General features: G+C 44.1%; 1 protein-coding gene across 1 annotated transcript in view; it reads left to right on the top strand.

The window, feature by feature from the left end:
- Positions 1-17233, top strand: part of LOC127058968 (SUN domain-containing protein 2-like) — a 28435-nt gene extending 11202 nt beyond the window's left edge. Inside the window, exons 10-13 of the mRNA XM_050969525.1 lie at positions 1130-1297; positions 1859-1954; positions 15418-15559; positions 16091-17233. Coding sequence (XP_050825482.1) covers positions 1130-1297; positions 1859-1954; positions 15418-15510 — 357 coding nt within the window. The 3' untranslated portion in view covers positions 15511-15559; positions 16091-17233. The remainder of the gene's footprint in view (positions 1-1129; positions 1298-1858; positions 1955-15417; positions 15560-16090) is intronic.
- Positions 17234-25068: the final 7835 nt, after the last annotated feature.

Raw genomic sequence — 25068 nt, 5'->3', positions numbered from 1 at the left:
GCATGTATACTGGATACTACATTAACTCATGCTTTATATCATATTTGGAGTAATCTCATAAAAGTGTTGGGGAAACCCCTTTCTACTGGCTCTTCAGCCAGCCTCTGAGGACCAGGTTGTCTATGGTACAGCCCACCCTTTCACCATTCTTGAAGCTGACTTTTGAGATGAGGAAATATGAGTTTTCAACAAGTGCATCATGCAAGATTCCAGGCATTCTATCCTGGACAAGCAGTGTCTGGCAGCGTTTTTGATACTCGTGACATGGCTGCAGGGTACGGAGTGTGATGAGTGCTTTTACCCTGGGGAGAACGTGGTGTTAATCACCTGCTGCAAGGGGAACAGATGGGTAAAATTTTCTGTGTATGATGATGTCATGTGGCCAATTGGAGAAGTTGTGCCACAGCAACAGCATCCTCCTCCTGAAGTGCATCAGAGGCATAACCTATGGCTGGTGCCTCTTCCCAAGTACCGCTGAGCTTTTGGACAGAAAGGAAGGAAATTGTGATGACTGGTGTGCATGTCATCTTCCTGCTTCCTGCAGCCTGCTCCTTGTTCCTATTCCTGGATCCTTCTCCCTGAACTCAGAGGTTCTGTTTCTGGTTAAGTCTCTGTAGGTGTGCACAGCATTGGGTGTGTGCAGCTACTCAGGGCCTGCTGCTAAATATCTGCTGTTTGGACTGTTACCATGATTTGAGCTAATCAGTTCATGGTTATTACATGTTTTGATTGACAACCTATCTGCGTGTCTTGCTTCATCTGTGTGTGTGTGTGTGTTTGTTTACATTATTGGTCTGGGGCGTATATATACACAAGTCCATCAAAGGCATTTGCAACACCATCCCATTGCACTCCCAGAAAAGCTCTAACTGACCTGATATTAAAAATGCCAGCAGCCATTTCCTCTGATTTGTGACCTTCACAACAACAAAAAATCTTTCTGTTCCCCATTTTAATATTTTTCTAGGGACACTGGCAACCTGGAATGTCTTTGCCACCAGAATATTTTGCTTGTGATATGGGGTCATGTAGCTAGAGAGTCATAAACTGTCATGTCCGAAGGGACCACTAGGCCATCTAGACATGTCTGAAATGTGATTCACTATTTTATATTATGTATGGGTTCCAGCGGGATAACACTCCAGGGAACTGCTGGGCCCTGCGTGGATCTCGTGGCTATGTCGTGGTTAAATTATCCAGAGTCATCCATCCGCTTGCTGTCACGCTGGATCATATTGCCAAGGAAGACTCTCAGACAGAAGAGATATCCAGTGCCCCAAAGAACTTTGCCATCTATGTGAGTAACCTTCTTAACTTTCAGAGTAGCAGCTGTGTTAGTCTGTATCTGCAAAAAGAACAGGAGTACTTGTGGCACCTTAGAAACTAACAAATTTATTTGAGCATAAGCTTTCGTGGGCTACAGCCCACTTCATCGGATACATATAATGGAACATATAGTGAAATATAATAGCTTACCAATTACGCTAACTCTAATTAGCTTCTTAGAGTCGGTAGGACAACTCCCACCTTTTCATGTTCTCTGTATGTGTATATATATCTCCTCACTATATGTTCCATTCTATGCATCCAATGAAGTGGGCTGTAGCCCATGAAAGCTTATGTTCAAATAAATTTGTTAGTCTCTAAGATGCCACAAGTACTCCTTTTCTTCTTACCTTTTGTAAAGAAACTGACCTCTGCATGCTTGCTGCTCACTCATATGTCAGAGCTGGTTGGCACTCAGGGCTGATCACACAGTGGGATTTGTGGCATGCTGCAGTAGCCTTTGATCAGCATGTTGTCTGTCTCTGGCCCTGGAATTGTTGAAATTCCATCCCCTTCCTGTTTCTTCTTTTAGGGGCTGAAAGAAGGCTTTGGAGAGAAGGGAGGCGCCTTCCTAGGGGAGTTTGTCTATGATCAGGAAGGGTTCCCTGTCCAAACATTCAAGCTGGAGGTATGCTTTGGAGTTGAAACTGGAAGAAGAATGTATTGCTTCATTTGATCCAACTGTGATGCTGAAAAATATTTGTCACAGTGACAGGGCTAGCAGCCCCTCGGTCCCCTCTCTGGTCTCTCTCCGAGTGCCTCCCCTCTGGTGTCAGGCCTTGTTCCTTTTATCTTTCCCAGAGTGGGATTTTGCAATTATCCCATGCTATAGTACTCTGTGGATCAACTGTTATTACCCTGAAGGGCTGACTGAATTCGGGCACCTGTGGTTCTTGCCTTTGGGAACCAGTGACCAAACAACCTTCTTTAAACAAACACAATAGTTACTTATCAGTAGGAACAAAGTACTAGAGAAAAGGATTTAAAAACCCAGCCTACTCACATCTACCTTCCCTTCACTCCTACCATCCCATGATGGCAACCTAGGCAGGTCTCATTTCTCCAGACCTCCCAGTGGGCTTCTGGGTCTGAGTCCTCTTTCCCGGGGGATTCTCCCTCTCCTTGAGAGTGGCCCTCTTTAAACCCTGCTACTTTTTTTGTTCTCTTGTGTTTATGGGCCTTTGCTATTCCTTGTCAAACCATTTCATAGGCTGGTGAGACACCAGAGCCAGAATCTGGCATTGTCCCTTAACAACTCATGAGTGTCCTTAAGGAACAAACCAGTGAGTTTTCACACATCTGGTTCTTTCCTTCCCTCAGGATGCAAACACAGATCGATTCGGATACCTACAGCTGAGAGTCCTGAGCAACTGGGGCCACCAAAACTATACATGCATTTATGGGCTTCGTGTGCATGGGGACCCAGCACTCTGACAAACCTGCCAGCAAGAATCCATGCAATAAATAATTACTTCCGGGTAACACGTTCACTTTGATAGTGTCGGTCTGGCCAGTAACAGCAAACAGAAGCAGCCCTGTTTCTTTATATTACTTTTGACTCACTCCAGACTGAAGAAGATGCTTAATGAAATGTAACCTGATTCCTAAAATCCAACTTGTGGCTATGGGCAGAAAGTGACACTGTAAAAATGGCACCTTCTTACTCCCAGAGTATTATCTGAATCCTATTTGCTGATTTAATTGGCCAAAGTAAGCTTTAACAAGTCCAATTAATACAGTACTTCTCGGAGAGACTAAGCTTGATTCTGTTCCAGCTTGTGTACCATCGACAGAATTATTAACAAGGCTTCATTTGTGGAATGGATATTACTGTTGCTGATGCATTAGTCAGAAAGAACCCCGCTGGACTTTCAAATCCCAATGGGCTGGGCCATTAGTGTAGAAATATAATTCAACTTGTAATTTTGAACTAGAAAGGGGAGCCACAACAAGAGTGGAGCCCACAATACAGTTTTTAGCATCACTTTTCAGAGCAGAACCACTTTTAAGACCTATTAGAGACATTCTTAGGCAGTCTATGTGATCCTGGTGTCTTTCAAAATAGGCAAGCACACATGCTGGGCTGAGGCAGCCAAGTCTTGGCTACCCAAAAGAGATCCTCCTTCTTAAGGAAACACTCAGTCATCTACTATTAAAATGCACCTCTGCATGTTTGGAAAGAACAGTCATCTCACTAAGTGTCATTATATATATAGTGGAACCCCAAGTGTGCTAGTCATTTTCCAGACAGGAAGAAAAGGGGTGAAATCCTGGCTCCACTGAGGTCAGTAGGAGCTTTATTACTGACTTCAGTGGAGCCAGGATTTCACTAAAGGGTGCTGCCTTGAACAATTTGCAATCTAAAAAAAGACCTAAAGGGACCCTTTAACAAATCATAGGACAGATCTTTGGTGTAAAAATCAGCATAGCTCCATCACTTTATGCCAGGTGAGGATCTAGACCCACATATTGTAAACACCTCTTTATTAATAGTGCATTAGATTATTACAAGTGCAAGAATTTCAGAAATCCATGTATCGCTATTTGTTTCTGTATTTTTTTGTGTCAAGCAGAGAGAAATGAAAATAAAAGTTTTTCACATGTTTATAGTCAGATATGCTTTTAGGTTACTAGTGCTGCAATGTTTAGGTTTCATACACTACAGTTGGATGTTGATTTAACAACTACAGTCTTCACTGTAACTTTAAAAAAATGGTGTCAACACTCCTACTGCTTTTATGGTTTTCTAAATTTATTTTTTATTGGCACAAATTTAACTTGATTGTGTCCTTTTAAACTCTTGCTGAGTAGAGACGACTTGTTACTGGCATAGCAGTGTCTCTGTAAGTGCTTGTAATGGAAGACTTCTCACTATCTCAGATGACAGCATTTCAAAATAGGTCCTTTGGCAGTTTTTGCCATGCCCTGATGTCTGTGGCCCCCTACTGGGAAAAATAAAGTACAAAGCAAATCTAGCTGTTTGGAAACAAATATTTTTTTCATTCAACATGGCACATGTCAATTACTGGTATCGCACAGCTGCCACAATTCGGAGTGCTTTGAAACTCTAATAGGATATTGGTTACTTTATACTGGTGCTTTCCTCTTCAAGAGACTTTGCACTGTTCTAATAATACCAGTAGGGAAAATGTTTGTTTGTAACTGTATCTGGTTTCAATTTTGATTTCACATTATGCCAGGTAACAGATGTTCATACAGTCCTGAGATGATCAAAATGGACAGTGCTAAATCTGCTGTATTTTAGGGATTTAAACATCTTCTCCCTAAATCTGTGCTTTTTTTTTTTTTTTTAATCCAGACTATTTTCTTCAGAAAGTGAAAATAAAAGAAATTTTTCCTGCCTTTATTAGTACAGTTAAATTCATCCCACTCTGTCTGGCAGCAGTTATTACCAATCAGTAAGACACCCTATAGATTACACTGTATATGCTGCAATGATAACAAACATTATTTTAAAAAGAATATATTTTCTCAATAAATACTAGTAATTTCATGTGAATGGCAGAATGCCAATGGTTATGATCTGTGGAAGGACAGGCCCACAGAAAATGATGGCAGTGCTCCGGAACCATTGTTCACCATCATGATTTAAACATGGTGCTCCATGTCGGTATGGGGTTCTTCAGCTTGCAGCTTCAGAGCTTTAGCCTGTGTTTTACTTAACTTGCAAATGTCAGTGTGGTTCACAGCTTTTTGTTAAACAGGGTTCAAAAAAGAAGTAGACAGCTTCCAGCTTCTGCAACTAATGATCCAGAGACCCTACAGGCAACAGCCTCATTCACTACACAACCTGATTCATCCCCAAAGCTATGGAAAACAGGGGATTATAATGGATAATTAGAACTGGTCGGCAGTCTCTATCTTTTATGTAGCAGGAGAGAATAACACCCTCCACTGCAAGAATCACTAGTTGGAATTCTATGTTCTGTGCTATGCAGGGCGAGGTCAGACTAGATAATCATAAGGGTCCCTTCTGGCTTTTTACAATCTATGAAAATTCCTCAGAAGCTCTCGAAGAAGTTGACCTGTGTCATTCCCATTTTATAGTCTATTCCTAGGTCACTCAAGTTATTTCATGATCATATCAAATCTTCCATCACTGATGTAATTAATAGCCCCATGGACAACAATGAATGGGAAATCCTCAGCATTCTTTAGGAAGTCTGGCTCCCCTATTGTTATACTGTATGACTAACTCCAGCATACCAACCGTTTTTTCCTTGATTGGGCCACAGATGTATTGGTCCAGGGAGAATCATTCTGTTTGGCTCCATCTTACATGATCTTATTGTCAAGAGAAGCAATTTTATGTTGACTCCTTGAAACCTGTAGTACACAAGAAAATATTTTTACATCTGTTAAAACATAAAGCTAGGAAAGCCTGACTCTGCGTGTTCTGTCTATCAAGAAAATGTGCATCGTTATTGCTGTATTGAAAACTGAGCAATTATGCCAGAAATACTTTTACCAGCAAAACATAAAAGCAACAGAATCTCCCATTCAAATGGCTTGATGTGTCCTAGCCTCCCAGAACTTATTTCCAATATACGCTAGTGTACGGCTCATTAATGAACTGGTTGCCATGGCAAAGTTCTTAAGTATTGAAAATTGGCATTTTGCAATGGGCTAAAAGTTCTCAAGTATTTTGTGATCAACAGGACTGATTAGGTGTATTTGATATATTGCTCTGACAAAGTCTATGACCAGCACCTCTTTCTGTTATAGAATTATTAGTCTCTTTAAAGAGCTGGTGTGTAGAGAAAAGGCAAATGTATACCCTGATAAACGCATGCTACAAAATATTTCTTGCTGTCCATTTTGACAGGAGATAATAAAGATTTAAATTTATGAGGCCTGAAGGCTTAGTCAGTATCACCCTTCTTAGTTGGAATACATTTATTTGTATGAACTAAAATGTGTAGGTAGACTGAGTGTAAATTGCAATTGATAAATGGATGTTTAAAATATGTTCATAGATATATAGCCAAGACTGATCTATATTTCTTGAAAGATACAGTGATTTTGGCTGCTTCAATTTTAGGTGCTCAACTTGAGACATCTTAAAGGGCTCAGGTTTTCAGAAAGTAGGTACTCACCCTCTGACTGTTGAGTACCCAACATCACAAGTCATTTTTGCAAATTCAGGCCAGAAAGCCTCAGAATTCTCAGTAGTCCTGCCATGTTGTTATAATGACTCCTTGTGGGGCCTGTATTACAGCAGTTCAGGCAAAAGATTCTCTATTTCCAATCTTGGCAGAGTTAATAAATTGAGGATCACTGGGACAGACCCCAGGCTCCTCTTTAGTGGTAACAATTCATTGGGAATTTCTTCTCTCGCTTTCTGCTGAAAGGATAACCTACTCCATTACTGTAAATCCACTATTCCTATAAATGAGCCCTTTTGAATTCTCTGGCATCCGAGTGCCAACATAAACATCAGGGTTAAAGATTCTGTAGCAATGAGGCAATTCGTTATTTGTGCACGTTTTCTCTTATTTATAGTAACAAAAACATTAGAGTATCTTATTCATTTGTTACCCATTCATGTTTTCCTACATTTTCCTGCTCACAAATGATCTTTTGGGGGGAAGGGATAGAGAGAGATGGAGAACAAAACAAAAAATCAAACCAAAGCAAAAAACCCTGCTTCTGCCAATCAAATACTTGGGTATTATTAGTCATTGCTATTAGCAATTTTACCTGTTAATCCACTGTTTAAATATCATGATGATAAAGTACAAACTGTTCTCAGTTTTGCTTCTTCGGCAAGACAGCTGGTCTCCTTTTACTATTTTATACTCATATAATCAACTATAGCAGGGGAAAGATCCCACCTGTATTTTTTTGGCTTGAAATTAAAAGAGGAACTGCTTTGTCAAATATAGGTCATGGTCCTGCAAAAAGTTGTTTATATGCCTTGCTTTATGCATTTAAATTGTCCATTTGAGTTCCAAGTTAAGATCATGCATAAATCTTTGCAGGATTGGAAGCCCAGTATTTAAAAGCATAGTAGTCTGTCTCTGAGTCTTCGAATTATTCCTTTCATCTTTACCATGCAATTGCACTTCCTTTTGGAAGCCAGTGTCAGAAATGTCTTTGTTAGGAAAGTTTATCACTCTCCTGCCCTCTGGAGGTGGAACTGCTGTACTGAGTCAAATTAGAATTGAGTCCTTGGGGATGTTAACCATGTTCCAATTAAAATGTATAGAATGAGAGAACTGTTTCATCTATCATTATCAATCGATAAATCAAACCAGATCTGTCTCGTAAAGAAATGGTTGCAGCCAGTTTTCCCCGCCTACTGCACCGTGAGAGTGGAGGTGCTTCCACGTCAGCCAAACCACCAGCTGTAAGAAACAGAGAAACTCCTAGGCAGTAATGAACCAGAGTGATTTGCTTTCTCAGCTCCTGCAGAACTGAAGTAGCCAGCATCCCCAGAGTTAGGCCAGGAATCTGAGCAGCAGGGAATGTGACAAGAACTGCAGCATTATCTAGGGTGACCAGATGTCCCCCATTTTATAGGGACAGTCCCAATTTTGGGGGCTTTTTCTTATATAAGTTCCAATTACCCCTCATCCCCATCCTGATTTTTCACACTTGCTATCTGGTCACCCCAGCATTATCTGGCCATGTCTATGGTTTCTTTCCCCAATTTGCAATTTGCTGGGACTCTCTAAAACTTTTATCATTAACTCTGTGTCTTGCAGATCTCAGAGCATCTCCCTGCAGCTCTGGCACTTCTGCTTCTCTGCTGTTCTAGGGAAAGGCTAGTTTAGAAAGGTCCATTTCCCTGAAGACTTACTAGAGTGACCATTAAAAAGCAGACACTCAGCTGTGGGACTAACTCCCCCACCCATGCCTTCTTTCAGGTGCTCCTGGTGGAATACAAGCCTCTGAGGAAAATGGTAGCTCTGAAAACCATGAAGAAGTCAGAGCTACTGGATGGGGACCTCATAAAAAGGTCAATGGGAAATAAATCTGTGGTTGTGATGCACAAAGTTACTGCCCCTTCCTAGGGACTGCAGGAAAATGCCATTTCTAGGTGTTAAAGGAGCAGGGGATAGGGCCAAATGTCACTGCCTGGAGCTTCCAGATTTCTCAGAACTGACTAATGAAAGAAGCTGCATGTTTGACATTGCCCTGTTGGGTGAGTACCACTGAAGGACCCGACCTGGCATTTCCAGGGCTAATTTTTCAAGGTGTAACAGAAGTTTCAAGTGGCTTCTGATGCCCCCAGTACTTGAGAGTGATCCTGCCTCTACTTGAATGCATTTCTCTGGGCTTTGCCATTCGCAAATGCTGGAGAGAATTTACTCCTCTTAATTATAACCCTGGCTCTGATCTTGTTTGGTGCTGGAAGCCTGATGTGGAAGAAGCAGGTACTGGAGGCTGTCAGTCAGGAGAAGGTACCTGGATTTGGTCCAGCTTGTTGGGGGCTTCCATGGAGCATGTGTGTGTTCTCGAGATTATGCTCCTGCTGGGGATCTGTTTACCTTCTGCCAGGTGCAGAACGTCACAGAGATATGGACTGTCTGGGAAGGGACTATAACTACAATAGGGATGTAGAAATATGACCAAAAGAGCCCAGATTCTTCCTTCCATTGATACAGTCACTGGGGGCTATTAAAGTTTCAGAAGTTCTGATTGAAACAAACTCACGAGTGGCAAATAGCTTTCTCAAGGGAAAAGTGTCCCTGCAGAGCTGGGTTTCCTCTGTGACTGTGACCCTTAGAACATATGAGCTGGCACTCCATATGCCTTGTTCTGTTCAAAGGATGGGCATGTAATACCACCGCTGTGTGAAACTAGATAGGCCCAATTGTGGTTCGAAAGTAATACACTGCATCATTTACATGCCATAATGCAATTTGTGACTGTACCATAATACCAGCATAGGGCAGTTGTTCTGCTCACACAGTCCCCATTAACGTCAAAGGGAGATTTACCTATGCATGTGGACTGGATTCGTCGCTCGCGGGGCTCGTGTGGATTTCTTTAAAATATAAAGTTGCTTATGGGTGTCTTTAGATACTATTTATTAGATGAACTCTCCATCGGTGAGCCATGGGCAATGTCCGGTTCAGTGAAAGGATGAGAGGCTTTGACACAGCCACAAACTTTCCCTCTGTGTAAGCTGTAGGGCCTGATCCTGTTTCTGCTGTTATACCCTTGAGCAGTCCCCCATTGCAGGGCCATTGACAGGAGTAGGAGCAGAATGGGGTCTAGAAAGACATTTTTAAAAGGCTGCTGCAAAGCCAGAGCTGAAGGCAGGCACTGAAATGAGTTTGTTTTCTGTGATCCTGTTGCACAGGTTTTGTGCAGCAAGCAATGGATCATTTATATGTGCAGAGTTTTGGGATGACCTATCCTCCAGCCTGGGGGAGGGGGACTTTAAAAGAACATGAAAAATGGGGGAAAACAATTCCTGGGTCCCTTTCCTACTGAATGCTGACCAATCCCTCTGCTCCCTGGTGGGGCATATGGTGCTCTAGCCAGGTTGGGAGTCCTGTGAGAAGGTGTCATGGTATAACCCCCCACTCTGAACCTTAGCGTCCAAAAGATGGGGTACCAGCATGAATTCCTCAAGCTCAATTACCAGCTCAGTACTTGTAGCGCTGCCACCAACCAGGAATTCCAGTGCTTGGTACACTCAGGTCCCCCTCCCAAAAACCTTGCCCGGGGACCCCCTCTGGATCTTAACACAAGGAAAGTAAACCCTTTCCCTCACCGTAGCCTCTCCCAGGCCTCCCCTCCCTGGGTTACACTGGAAGATCACTGTGATTCAAACTCCTTGAATCTTAAAACAGAGAGGAAAATCCACCTTCCCCCCTTCCTTCTCTCTCCCCCTCCCAGACTCTCCCTGAGAGAGAAAGTAATCCTAACTCAGAGAGAAATTAACCTTTCTCTCCCCCTTCTCTCCTTTCTCCCCACCAATTCCCTGGTGGATCCAGACCCAGTCCCTTGGGGTCTCACCAGAATAAAAAAAACAATCAGGTTCTTAAACAAGAAAAGCTTTTAATATAAGAAAGAAAAAACAATAAAAATTATATTTGTAAATTTAAGATGGAATATGTTACAGGGTCTTTCAGCTATAGACACTGGGAATACCCTCCCAGCCTAAGTATACAAGTACAAATTAAAATCCTTTCAGCAAAATACAAATTTGAACTCCTTCCAGCCAAATACACATTTGCAAATAAAGAAAACAAACATAAGCCTAACTCGCCTTATCTACCTAGTACTCACTATTCTGGACATATAAGAGACTGTATCAAAGAGATTGGAGAGAAACCTGGTTGCACATCTGGTCACTCTCAGAACCCAGAGAGAACAACAACCAAAAACTAACAGCACACACAAAAGCTTCCCTCTCTCAAGATTTGAAAGTATCCTGTCCCCTGATTGGTCCTCTGGTCAGGTGACAGCCAGGCTCACTGAACTTGTTAACCCTTTACAGTCAAAAGAGACATGAAGTACTCCTGTTCTATTAACCCTTAACTATCTGTTTATGACAGAAGGTCAAAGAGCGTGCAGGATTCTGAGGCAAATTTTCTAGCATGACATCAGAGGGGAGGAATTTGGGGAGGAGGGAGGCTTCAGATTCCTTTCTTCTTGCTGTGGCACCAGGAAAGCCTGTGCTGCCCAGAGGGAATCCTCATGGGCAGCAGAAGGCATTGGAGCAGTCAGGGAGAAAACTTACAAGAGAAAATCCCATCTGAGGGCAGGACCTTGAGCTTTTCCCCTATCAGTTTCAGCAACATGTTTCTATTCTGGGACTGGGCTTCTACCTAATTCCACTGCAGACCTCCCACTTGGTCCTTTTCCATTTCACTTTGTTTTCAGGGAACTCAAATTATCAGCCGGCCACTGGGAACAGACAGGTTTGTGAAGAGAACCAATTTTGGCCTTCACAAAGAAGGGATCTGACTATTCACATGGGTCACCCTGCTGCCTTCTCAGAGCTTGGGCACTTTGCAGATTCATTTTCCATGTTGTTTAGCTTGACTCCTACAATCTGCGACAAAGAAGCTTAAACACTCTACTGCAGGGCTGCACAACATGCGGCCCACATGGGCTCACTGTGTGGCCCACAGGGAGTGAGTAGGCAAGCGGTGGGTGAGGGAGGGGGTCTGAAAAGACGGGCAGTGTGGGGGGGTGAGGAGGCGAGCCGGGGGGGTGGGAGGCTGAGGAGGCGAGTGGGCAGGCAGTGGCAGGGCGTGTTGTGTTTTGGGGGGGCTTGGCGGTGCTGGGAGGGGTTCAGCAGGGCTGGGGCAGTTCGGCCCTCAGCTGTTTTCTTTGGAGTAATATGGCCCTCGCCGCTTTATGAGTTACAGAGGTTGCATAGGCTGGTAAAGTGTAAGCAAGAGGAGGCAATGCACAACTGCGGGGAAACATCTCACTGTCTTTGAGACCTGCAGAAGAGCTGTGTGTAAGCTTGAAAGCTCGTCTCTCTCACCAACAGAAGTTAGTCCAATAAAAGCTATGACTCCCCCACCTTATCACACTGTACCCCACTTGTTTAGTTGTCCTGCTTTAATTGGTATTTTTAAATACCCTTCCCTTGATGCCACAGGTGTGAAATGCTCAACTGGGTTTTCAACCAGCATAGAGACAAAAGCAACACTAACTGATTGATAAAAAGGACATTTAAAGTCACACTGTAAGGCATAAATACCAGTGATTCCCCAGAGAGCAGTGCCTGTCCAGAGGCTGCTAGGGGTATCCTCTCCCCTTTGGGGACCATTTTGGAAAATACTCAGTATTTGGTGTGTTCCAAAGGCATGATTATAGGAGGCCGGAATAACAGTGATCAGACAGGTGGCTGAAATGCAGGAGCTTCAGTGGACTCCTCCTCCTCAGCTTCTCTGCTATTCTAATGCTGCTAAAGCACCCAGTAGCTTGTGCACAGTGAATTACCGTTCACTAAGGAACTGTGTTTTAAACTCATCCCTGGGGTCACACCTGCTTTGCAGTAGATATTGCAGTGCCCAGGTCTTCTGGTCTTCAAACAGTGAACGCATCAGGATGGAGTTTGCCAATGAGTTAGATATAGTGTCATGTTCACCTACAGTTGTGCATTGCCTCTGAAGATGTCTTTGTGTATCAGCTTTGCCTCCACTTGCTTCCATCTCACCAGCCTGCCCAACCTCTATAATGGGGTCGAGTGGTTGTGTTGCTTTGTTACAGATCAGAGAACTCCAGCTACACAATATGGAACTTTGTGTAATTCTCATTTCCTCAAAGCTGGTAGCAGGAGCTCTAATATTTAGCATAGCCCCAGAGTGTAGTGCACTGGGGAGAGGATGGGCTGTGGGTGCATTGTCTGGTGTCATAGACGTTCTCATTCTTGCAGGTGTTGAAAGGTGAGAACACTATGGACAGCATCTGTGGCACCCCATGACACTATTACTCTAGAGGTCCTCAAAGGGGAACCATGCTCCGGATCTGCAGATTGGAGGGGCCTTGGAATAATTCTCGACTAGCTCGTGGTTGGGGCAGTAAGTGCAGGTTCATGTGCTATTTTTTTTCAGGTAGAAAAATGAGAGTGAAATTTGCATTTGACTTGGGGGTGCACTAGCTTTGTGTGTGGGCTTTGATACTCCTCTACAAGACAGACTTGTACAGGAAGTTAGTATATTAAATTGCAGATCAGGTGCAAATTCCTGTTACATGAAGGTTTTCTGGTGCCTTGACAGTGCATATTAAATTCAGAAAGGGCTTTTCCAGGGACTGGGTTAAGAGTGAGATTTTCAAATGCACTGATGTTGCCCAAGAGAAGTCATCTCCGCACGTCAGCTCCAATGATTTTCAGTGGCACGTCTGCTCCTCAGTCACTTCAGTGCTTTGGAAATCCCATTAGAGCATTTTACTGAGCTCTGTTTTCCAGCTTTTAACCTTTGTGTAGCGCCCTTATTCTCCTGGTTACCTCCTTCAGTGCTGATCTCGTTATGGATTTTAATGGAGAGGCCTGAGTTCGTCTGGATCTCACCTCCACTTCAGAAGGGTGTAACTTCCTTATTCTCTTCCCCTATGAATTTGCTTGGCAGTTCCTCCACTCCCCTCACTCCTTCCTGGCAGAATCACCAGAGCCCCTTGGAAAGAAGATTCTAACCACAGTGTAATCTCTCATTGTTTGCCAGATAGTTGGAGATTCCCAAGGAATAACACAAACACACACAATATATTCAACAGAATAATTTTATTGAACAGGAAGTAAATATAATAGGGTAAAATAGAGCTCTCAAGGTCCCCAGTGCCCTCCCCACACTGATAATACCCCTGAATTTCCCCAGTCATGTGACCTGATATAGCAAGAGTAAAATGTGGTGGCCCATTGGTACGTGTACTTCATAGGAGCCCTTGAAGTTCTGTGACGACTATATCTTCCGTGCAGCAATTAGCAACGTGGATGACTTGGTGATTCAGTACAGCCAAAAAGACTCACGTAGAATAAGATGCTGAGACCTTCCACAGGTTTAATAGACAATAGGTAATAAAATGCCCAAGCCCTTACCCCCTGGCCTGCGGACACAGGTCGTGGACTAGGAGGTCTCGCAAACAATTCTCTTGACTATCTAAGTAAAAGGCGGTGCACTCACACTCTGTGAGTGATTGACAGGTTCAGAGATGAATCTGGACTCCTCAGCAACTGCAGAGGGGCTGACAATCTCAGTTGGCAGGTGTCCTCTTCACACTGGAATCAGGCTGGTTCTGTTCCAGAGATGACCCCCTCACCATAAAGGACTGCAGGGATCAGGTGCAAATTACAATAACTATTCTAAAATGCCAAACTCCTACCCTGGAACTCAGATCAGTCACAGCAGGTGGGCAGCCCTGGACTAGCAGCCAGAGCAATACATGCCATGTGACGACTGATTTATCTACAGAGATGAAGGATTAACTCAGCCTGACAGGGCAGGAAGTTTTCCCAACAAAACTCTGCAAACTGAGAGTCACCTTAAGCAGGGAGAGGACCAAGCTGTGGGATCTTGCTTCCAGGTATCCAGAGGCCAGTTCTCAGGGAGACCCTGCATGCAGGCCTGGGACTCTTAAGCTCACCACAGCTAGCTTTTCAGTGGCTTGCTCCAGACTCCTCCAAACTGGCTTTTCCCCTCTCACAGTGCTCCTGGGGGCAGATGTCTCCCTAGGGATCTTCCTTATTGGTCAGACTGGCTCTTCTTCCGGGGATTTTACTTGTCAGTAAGTTGACTCTAACCCCCTCCTTTCTCTCAAACACTGCTCCTCCTTGAGCAGGCATGCTGATGGCCATCCAGCTTTCACCCCCATGAGCCAACAGGTGCCCTATTGCGTCAAAGAGCGTCTCTCCTCTCTCTGTCTGGGTTGCCTAGTGCACTCAGAATCTCCGTTGGGCCCCCCTTCCTTCGAAGGGAAGAATTACAACATACAGAGACCCAGGAGCCAAGCTCCTTGGGGTTACATTGCAAAGTATGTGATGAGCTCCTGGGACTTTGATTGTTTGTCTAGATCTTTACTCTTAAAGCTAGATGCATCTGGAATGCCATGCTGAGCCCACTGAAGTTAGAGGCAGAACTCACTTTGACTGAAGTTACCAGGCTTTGGCCCTGATTGTATAGAAACCACCAGACCGAAGCTACAGACTGAGGTTTATACAAACTGAGCAAGAACCTGAGCAGAGAATCCTTAAGACTTTCTCTTTTTTTAAAAGATTTCTGGATTCAGAGGACATTCTTGAGGGTTTGCTAAGTAGCAATCATCACTCGAGGGTTTAAACATGGACACACCAGGAACCTCCACAGCAAGGGCCCAGGAGGTTTGGTGCTTTTCTGCTTACTAACAGAGTATTTTACACATTAATTGTACCCACATTTCACACATTCTGAGGCCGTCTCTTTCTTTGGTGTTTGGAGACATTTACAAGCCACTCAAGCCCAGAAAAATGTGAAACAGCCAGCTGGGTTATTTGTTTTTCAGTGGGGATGTAGCAGGGTCAGGCTTGAAAATGCTTCTCCTCTGTTTGGAATATGTTAATGAAATAACCTCATTCCCTTCCAAGTTTGAGCTGTGTCTTTGGTTCCTCCTTGATCCCAGGACCCCTTCTCTGGAAACGACATTGAGATCATGGTGGAGAGTGGGCAGAGGTCCGATGCCCCAAGTCCTTCTCAGCAGAGGCAGCCTCCATAATGACCAGGGTGAGAGGAGAGGGAAACTCATGTCTGGTGCCTTTAGAAAGGTGTGTGACTCTGGTCCAGCTCCATTTGTGGCCATCTACTGGCACGAAAGTGAACTGTCAGGTAAGGGGGATGAGAGTTCGGGCCCTTGGACTCCAGGAACTGGATGCATCTTCTCTGGGGCCTCTGTGGGGTGGTGTCCAGACCCCTTTCTTGGCCAGAAGACGGTTGTTGTGAAACATGGGCCAGTAGGAGAAGGTGGGGGAGTACGATGGAAGGGGGAGGGGGAAATAGAGGAGCGGAAGCCAGCCAGTTTGGGTGTAGAACATGCTGTTTCTAAGTGAATTTAATAAGCTGCACTGGGGCATGTGCTGCTGTCCCCCTCTGTGAGACCCAGTGACTCAAATGTCCTGCTACTCGCTCACTGGTGAAGGGGTAACTCCTTTCTTTCAGGGGAGAGGTGGGAGAATGGTGTTGCTGGTGCTGGGTTCAAACCCTGAAGCCACAATGCATGATAGGAGGGCAGTGACTGAGGCTGGGGTGTGTGTGAACACTGCAGGCCTCACAGCACCTTTTTCTCTAACTGGAATTAGGCCTTTCTCTCTGTCTCTGGGCCTCCCGCCCCTGAGATCCAGGCTGTTGAATTTGGGACATGCGTGAGAGCCGGGGAAGTGCAGGCAGTCCTTGGACATACGACATGATTGGTTCCTGAAAATTGTGCCATAGGTCAAAATGTCATAACTCAGAACCGCAATCCACTCCATTGTGTGACTGAGCATCATAAAGTCGAAACCAATGGCATAAGTTGAATCAGGGTGTCAGTACAGAAACTTGTAAGTTGTGTTTGTCGTAAGTCGAACATCGTAAAGTCAAGGACTGCCTGTAGATGGATCCTCTGTGCTTGTCCTGACCTTCTCCACAATGTTTACCAGAGATGTGCAGCGGCCATGGGAGCAGGAGGTTAAGGAGATGAAAAGCCACTGCTTCTTCCAGGTACCGAACCACAGGATGGGATTTAGATAGACATTAACTATCCCTTCCTAGGCTCCTCACAGACTTCCCCTGCATCCCTCTCTGCTCTTGTTTCCTCCTCCCCCACTCCCTCATTGCTCCTTACACTCCACCTAAGCCTCCATGCTCGGCCTCCCATTCTCACCTTGATGCCTTCTCACTTTCATGCAGCCCTGAACTTGTCTCCAGCTTCTTATCTGCCCAGACCCACCCTCTCTTCAAATCCCTCTGTCAGCCCCACTTTATAATAGTCCTTTGCCTTCTGAAGCACCTCCCAGGGGCTTGGAGAACTTTGCAGATGCTCATTAATTAAGCCTTGCCAGCCTCTGGTGGAGTTCCACCACAGATGAACTTGATCTGTAATCCCTACTGTTATCATGCACCAATTAAGCCAGGATCACTTATTATATTTGTTTCTTTTGAACTGTTAGAGAGAGTTGCCATACTACCTGAGGCATCATCAGAGCTCAGAACCCAGTGACAATCCCTAGTGTGAGTATCCTGAGTTGTGTATGGTTTTGCATAGTGCAGCTTTTAAACTTTTTCAGCTCATAAGGTCTGCTACTAACACTGGTCTACAATTTTTGAGAAGTCGTCTGCTTCAGAGATAAAATATGATATTTATTATGTATTTTGATGTGCTGAATTCAAATATGACAATTAAAACAACTGATTGGCTACTGTTTCTAATATATTTAAGTTTTTACATTTTATGTCTATGTATATTGTGTAGATAGTAGAGTTTTAATCATAAATTGTAAGCCTAGGTCTTTTCATGTGTTTATGGATGCTTTACATGATAATATTTCACCTGTCCTGTTTATGTAACACTTTAAAAATCAGCAAAAGGTTTATATAAATAAAATTTATTATGAAACAAAAGGCAAAAAACTATTATGTACATAGTTTAGTCCTATTCAGTGTCTACTCGGTGCTTCTTGGCTTGTATCTTGTATTCATTAAATGGAGCATCTCTTGTCACTGTCCAGCAATAGTCTGCAAGCATTGATGGGCTCCATTTGCCCTGATAGCCTGCCAGGAGATTCCACTGCTGTAGTCTGGAGCCCAACAGCTCTGCCTTACTCTTGGGTAGTTCCAAATCCCTGACAAGGTCATTCAGTTCTCCTTGTGTTATTAGGTGTGGTTCAGAGGAGGAGGATGGGAGAAAATGTGGGTCCTGTGACATTGATGGTTCAGGACCAGAAGTTTCATCCTCTTCCTCTTCCTCGTCTGACTCAAGTGAGAATGATTCTGGTGCATCAGGAACCGGCAGTCCTTCTCCGTGGGGTATTGGGCATATAGCTGATGGAATGTTTGGATAATGCACAGTTCACTTTTTCTTCTTTGATACACCTTTCCCAACTGAAGGCACCATGCAGAAGTAACAATTGCTGGTATGATCTGTTGGCTCTCTCCAAATCATTGGCACTGCAAAAGGTACATAGATTTCCTTTTCCTGTTCAACCACTAGCGAAGATTTGTTGCACAAGTGTTGCAGCATATGTGTGGGGCCCACCTCTTGTCCTGATCTCCAATTTTGCAGCCATAAGAAAGGTGATAGGCTTTCTTAACCATAGTGGTTAGACTGCTCTTTTGTGATGCAAAAGTCACTTCACCACAAACATAGCAGAAGTTATCTGCACTGTTCACACAAGTACGAGGCATGTCTGCTCACTTTGGCTAAACAGAAATGTGTCCCTTTGCAAAATCAAACACTGACAAATAAGAGAGCATGATACTGTTTGATTTCTAGAGCTGATATAGGGCAATTTGTTCAGCAGAGTGACGTAAGCTTCGTTATGATTGCATCATCCATGACTTCTAGGAATTACATGATGCAATTCATATCATGTATGACGCAATACCAGCTTCAGATTGCATCATTCATTGTTTTGCCTCAAAAGCAAGTACTGTCCAAACCCAGTCATAGATTTATTCATAGATCCAGTCAAAGATGTATTTTAGTCATTTCTGGTTTAAATTGAGATCCCTTCCCTTTATAACTCACTTATCCTCCTCCATTCCCAAGTCAAGTGTCGTATATACTGACCCAATAGCATATCTTGAAAACTAGAGGTGGGGAAGGGATAGCTAAGTGGTTTGAGCATTGACCTCCTAAACCCAGGGTTGTGAGTTCAATTCTTGAGGGGGCCATTTGGGGAACTGGGGTAAAAATCTGAGGATTGGTCCTGCTTTGAGTAGGGGGTTAGACTAGATGACCTCCTGAGGTCCCGTCCAGCCCTAATATTAAAAAAAAATTTTTTTAAGCATCATTTTCATTCTCAGTGACCCAGAATTAGTAAAGTTGGACTACATTTATTTCAGAAGCATTTTGGCTGTAGAGCAGTGCAATTTGAGGGGGTCATGTTAGGTGATAGATGGCTGTGGAAAGGTGCAACTGGAAGATGAGGATCTGGAGGTGGGATTGGAGGGAGGACAAATTCCTCAGGGCTCAGACCACAGTTATAAATCCCCATCAGTTCTAGTCCAGGAACAGAAGATTTACCCAACATATTAGACAGAAATTGCAGGAGTTTGGGGCAGGGAGAAAATCAGGTCTCCTTCCAGGTCAGGAGGGTCTGACACAGAACAGAAGCCAGGGCGTGTGTGGTGCAGCTGGTTGTGGGTATCCCTCACAGGGGTCTCTGGGCTGCAGAGACGGGCTATGTGCATGCTGTGGCTTGCCCAGTGGAAGAGAGCAGCCAGAAGAAGGGATGGGGTCTTGTCGGTGGCTGTAAATCCCCCTGTGAGGGGTGAGCCTGGTGCCTGTTGCAGCCTGGTAGGTGGAGTATTTACCAGGGAGGTGCTGAGCTGCTGCCCTGTGCTGTCCCTGCAAAGACTAACAGAGTTGGAGGGAGCTCTTGTCATCATGGAGTATCTCTGATTAGGGTTTGGAGAAGCTTACTCATGTTTTCTCCTCTTGCCCTCAGGTGCCAATATTTTGAATGTCCAAATATTGAATATCACTTTCCCAAGGCTTCTGGTGTGTCCAAGAGGGACTGTGCCTCTCCCCAGATATTTCTCGGGCTTCAGAATCAGTCACTGTCTGCTTGGAGTGAGACATTGCTCCCTCGTATCCGGCGTTAGCTGCAGATACAGCTCTCTAGGGCCTGCTCCTGTGACGTGCTGTGTGTCCTCAACTCCCACTGATGTCACTGAGATGTGAGGGCACTAAGAACCTTGTAGGATCACTCCCACATCCTAAGGCTGTCTATGCCCCCTTTATGACCCTGTGTCTGGCTCCCAGCACAGCGCTGTCTGCCTCTCTCCAGCCCACACCAAGGGCTAGTGCGTTGTTTGCTCTAGGGAGCTGTGCACCAATACCTCTCCTAATCCTTCATTTAGTCTGAAATCCCTGGTAGAGTCATGGATGTAGAGGGGCTGGGGTAACATGGATGATCTTCTACCTCACATACAAGTGATCTTTCTAATACTGTGTCAGTCTGGCTGTCAATTTCTAGACTCATACAGTGGGTTAGACAATGCTAAGGGGAATTGTGCCCACTGCAGATGTCCTGCCCATGACCTGTTGGCACCTGTGTGTCCTAATGATTCATCAGAGGTTTCCCATTGCTGCCTCCTTCTCATCATTTTGACTCTTAGCAAAGAATGAGATCATAAATTTTCCAGCCTGCTTAATTGTCTTGATATTTAAAAAAACCCACCCTTTTTATTTGAATTTCCAATTCACGAAATACATGATTTTGGTCACCAAGGACACAAGACAATAAATTGGTAAGAGTCAAGTAAAGAGAATGGGCATCAAACCCAGAATAACTGTAACATTGTATATGTGTGTAAAGGGGCAAGTGAGTGTGTGTGTGTGATCAGTGCACATATAACGAACAAGCTTTAGGGGAGAGATAAGATCCCAGTCCCCAGAGCGCAATCAGTTGAAATTCTGGGCAGAGATGCAGCACTTTTTAAGGTCCTGTCCACACAACAAGTTGGAACTGAGCTTGTCACCAATTAGTGATGTATTTGGCCCTAAACATGGGATTCCTTCCCAGGGTCTGGCTTCTTAACCGCTATCAGATGAGTGGCTCCAAGGACCATGAAAGTTTATATCTTAGGATACCTGGAATTAGCTGACTTTAGCTGGTGTTTGGGGCTCTCTCATCTAGGGCCCATGGGCTTGCTCCATGCTGGAATAACTCAGCCAGTGTTTTGAAGCTCATGTTTTAGAGATGAGCTGCTGGTTTCCCTGACCCCTCTGGCTGATCTGCAACCATGTAGCCAAGTGGAGTTTTACATCTGATTTCTTAATGTGTGGAAATAAACTCACGATGCCAGATCCTGACTTACCTCCTTTAGCCTCCCTGAAGAAGGAGGCAATTTCATTTTGTTTTATGGGTGAGAAGTACGTTCATTTTTCACTCTCCCCCAGCTCAGGAAGAGAAGGGCGTCTCTCCTGAGGGGATGAGAAAAGCTGAAAGCTGCAGCTTTGGGCCTAATTACACCCAGAGTATGGTGTGTAGGAAAGTTTGGGGGGAAGGGAGTTTGGGGGGAGGAGAGCCCAAAGGTCCTGTTGCTGTAATGTTTCCTCACACACTAAGAGATCTGAACCGTTGTGCAATTGTGAAGGTTTCATGGGTCCTAATCAACCTTTCCCTTGTGTGATCTCTTGTATACACAGCTCCTCAGTGATGGTTTGTACAGATTCCCTAAGTCCTTTTTTGGCTGGAATTTTAAGTTGTCAGAATTTTTCTAATATATTTTGTTTGGTTTTTTTTTTCATACTGCAGCTCTGAATTTACCTCCATTTGCTGTTTTTATGAAATCCTCTAGACTCAATAAATCTAACGGCAGATGGTAAATAAAGACTCCAAACTGTCCTGCCTTAGGCTGGGTCTCACAAAAAGTAACAGCAACAGGAGCAGGGTCAGAGAATGAATCTGCTCAGTGGTGCCTTATCAAAAAGAGGAGGGGCACGTATGGTGCCTCTCAGAGAACAGTGTCGCAGGGCTAAATTCATCCCTGGTGTAAATGCCACCGACTCCAATGGAGTTCAGCCAGAATGCTGGACCTTCCATGCCTTGATTAAGCCATGATCACTTATTATCAGTTAGAGTGTCTACACTGCACACTCCTTATGGCAGTGTGTCAAGTACTTTCACTGCATGCTCCACAGCACAGGTATAAATAGCAGGGTAGAAGGTGCTTAAGTGAATGAAGTACAAGACATGCCAGAAACTTAGGCTATGTACCCTACACGGCTCTCTACACACCCAAGCAGTGCCTTCCCTGCTATGCTGCTAGTGCAGTGTCCCCCTGCTTCCCCGCTGCAGGAGTCTTTCCCCATTGCAGGGAGCTGCTCTGGAGCCTTTCTCCTGCAGGGAAAGACTCTGGAAGGGGGCAGACAGTGGGGAAAGTCTCCGGCAGGGGGACATGCCAGAGCCTTTCTACACTGCTTCCTCCCTGCCAGAGCCTTTCACTGATGCATGTAGTTACACACTGCAGTGTAGACGCAAGCCTGGGTTTTCACTGTGGTGTGTAGCTAGTGTATCCTATATGCCTCCGCTAGTGGTGTGCAGTGTATATATCATCTGAGTCTCTCTTTTCAGCTATCAGGTGGAGGTGTCAGACTACCTGAAGCATTATGAGGGTTCAGAAGAGTGACAGTCCTCTGTATGAGTACAGCATTGTGAATTGTGTGTGTTTATAGTTGTAGATAGTCAAGCTTTTAACATTTTGATCAGTAACACAGTCTGTTAATCGTCTGAAGGGGCCCTGTCAGGGGAGGTGAGACTAGGGAAGGATGATGTGGAAAATCATTACTAGAGGAAACACTTCTGGAAGAGGGATTTGAAGGAGGAGAATTTCCTCAGACACGGTTAAAAATCTGTGAACCGAGTCACTACAGGATTAGGAATTTTACCCCACACATCAGGGAGAAATGGTTGGAGTCTGCAGTAAAGATCAAATTCTGTCTGCTCTCAGCTCTTTGGATTTATGATGCTTGGCAGACAATGAGAGCCAGCGCAGTTTGATTGGGCAGAGCTGCTGGATATGGGAAGCTCACAGAGGGGATTTATGGGATATGGAGGCGAAGTCTGTGCCAGTTCTGCTTTATTTGGACAGAAGAGTTTTGGGGTTGGTAGATGCATTGTCACTTAGTGCACAATCAGGAGTATTCTGTGGCCCAAACTCCTTCTTTTGGGGAGGTGGGTGGATGGATCATAGCTTGGCTTGTTGCCTTCTATAAGGTCCTAACTGCTGTCGGGTGTTCTCCCTGCTCACTGGGGAAGAGGCCTGAAATTTGTTCCACCACCCTATGCATACATAGTTCCTCTGCCCACATTGCATTGTTGATTTGATTAAAGCTCTTATTCTCTTATTACTAGCGGTGGGTCCAGAGCAGATTTCAGGAACCTAGACGGCTCTGGTTCTGACTGGGCCCAAGGTGAAGTCATGAGGTGGATATCACTGATCAGGACACACGCTGTCATATTGTCTCTTCCACTGCTGATGTTACCAGCATTGGAACAATTTATTTTATCATGGTTTCGTCTTTATCCATGAGTAAATCCATGGTTAGAACTTCTCAGGTTTCAAAACCAGTCACTCTCTGTTCAGTGCAAAACCCGTCTGGCAATATCTAATGTCACTGAGCATAAAGGACATTCAGAACCTTGCAGGATCAAACCTAGGTCATTCCTTGCACGTAATAAGAAAGTCAATGTTCCCTTGATTTCCCTCAGCCTGGCTCCCTGAACAGTAGGATGTGCTATACCCTGGAAAACAGTTAGAGCAGGTTCCCGTGCAGTGAGAGTTTTCTGCTTACTACTAACACTCGTCATCCTTTCTTTAGACAGAAAAACTTGGTGAGACCATAGGAACCAGGTTGGGAGGATCTAGGAGATCTCATGTCACTCATGGTGAGTGACTTTCTTAGAGCTCTATCAGTTTGGCTGATTTCTAGATTTTTGGTGGGTTTTTGCCAAACTGAATTGCATTCACTGTAGGTGTCTAGCCCTTGTCCCCTTGATGATACCAGTTGATCTTAATGATATTTCCTTGTCACCGGTGTGATTCTTAGCAAGGAGTGAAATGCTGCATTTCCCAGCCTATTTAATATTATTGTTTGAACAATTTTTTTATCAATATTTTATTAGTCTCTCAAGTTTCAAATTCACCAAACACATTTCTTTCCTCCTTTTGTATGATTTTTGGTTACCGTGAACAGAGGATAGTAACTATGCCAGAATCAACTAATGAGAATGTACAAAAAGCTCAGCGTCACTGAGTATAGGGCTGACCAACGTTTCATGAGCAATAAACTATATGGCAGAGTTAAGTGCTCAGACCCCATAACTCATCTGAAATTCTGGGCAGAGAGGTCTCTAAGGGGTTCCAATGGGAGTCTGCTGCATTGCCTCAATTCTCCCTTCCTTGGGTATAAATATAAGGGAGGTGTTATTTTCCTGTCTGTGAACTGCAGCTTTAAATGCAAGTTAACTCCTCACCTTCTGAAAGATGGGCCAGGCTGTGAGCAGTACACAAGTTTCACCCTGTGTGCTCACTCACTCTCTGTCACATGGAGACTTTATATTGGTTTGATTTTTGCTGTTTTCCTTACCAACAGAGACTGGAAACTGACTGGGTTTTTGAGGGGGTAGTGAACCCAATTGAGTATGAAAATAAATACTCTAAATAGGAAATTGAAACAGACCCTTCCACCCCAAAACACAAAGATAATGGCCTACACTACAAGAACAATCCCCACACAGATAAAAACACCACACATGAATATGGATCAAAGACTTTCTGGTTTACAGGCACGTGCATTAGACTTGGCAAAAGAAGCAAATGCTGTTTAGGGATTAAGATGAAGTGACTATTTCTAATTCCTTTCTCCACTTTAAGGCTGTCCCCTACGTCTTTGAACCAAGTACTCACAAAATCAGACCTTTTGGCAGCAATCCCAAGTCTCACAGCTATCAAAATAAAGCGAAGGAAGGGCTCAGTTTTTCTAGTGGAGACATCGCTTGCAGCACCCAGCAGGGCTATGAAGCAGATAGTCAAATGCCTAACCACATTGATTTGCATTAGGATCTTTCCTTAGACTATTTGTATAAAGGTTACAATCCCAGCACTTATGCCTGAAACAGCCCACAGAAGAGTTGCAATGCCATTTGGACCATTTTCTCTAATCTATGTGGGGAGGGTTGGTTCTGTGGAGTAGTTAATGTTACATATTCAGATAGTTAGCACATATAATGATTCAGAAGTATGTTTCCAGACTTTTCACCTAAATGATGAGTGCAGATTAGCAGATGGATTAGTCAAATCCCCTTTGTCTATGTATCATATACATAGAAGATTCTGAGCTTTTAAAAGTATTGCATAGGTTTTTGGTAAACTGCCTCTATTGCTTGAAGAAATAATATTGAATGTCTAAATCTTATAAGCATCTGGTCACTAACATACTGTTGTCCTATAAAAATGTATAGGTTTGGAAGTCCTTATATAATGTAATATTATATTGTGCTACTGTGGTGTGTTCTTAAAAATGGTCATATATATTCTTCATTTCATTTATGAAGAAATTAGGAAAACC

This window comes from Gopherus flavomarginatus, chromosome 10, assembly GCF_025201925.1.
Source record: "Gopherus flavomarginatus isolate rGopFla2 chromosome 10, rGopFla2.mat.asm, whole genome shotgun sequence".
Taxonomy (NCBI): Eukaryota; Metazoa; Chordata; order Testudines; family Testudinidae; genus Gopherus; species Gopherus flavomarginatus.
This window is presented reverse-complemented; position numbering and strand designations above follow the sequence as displayed.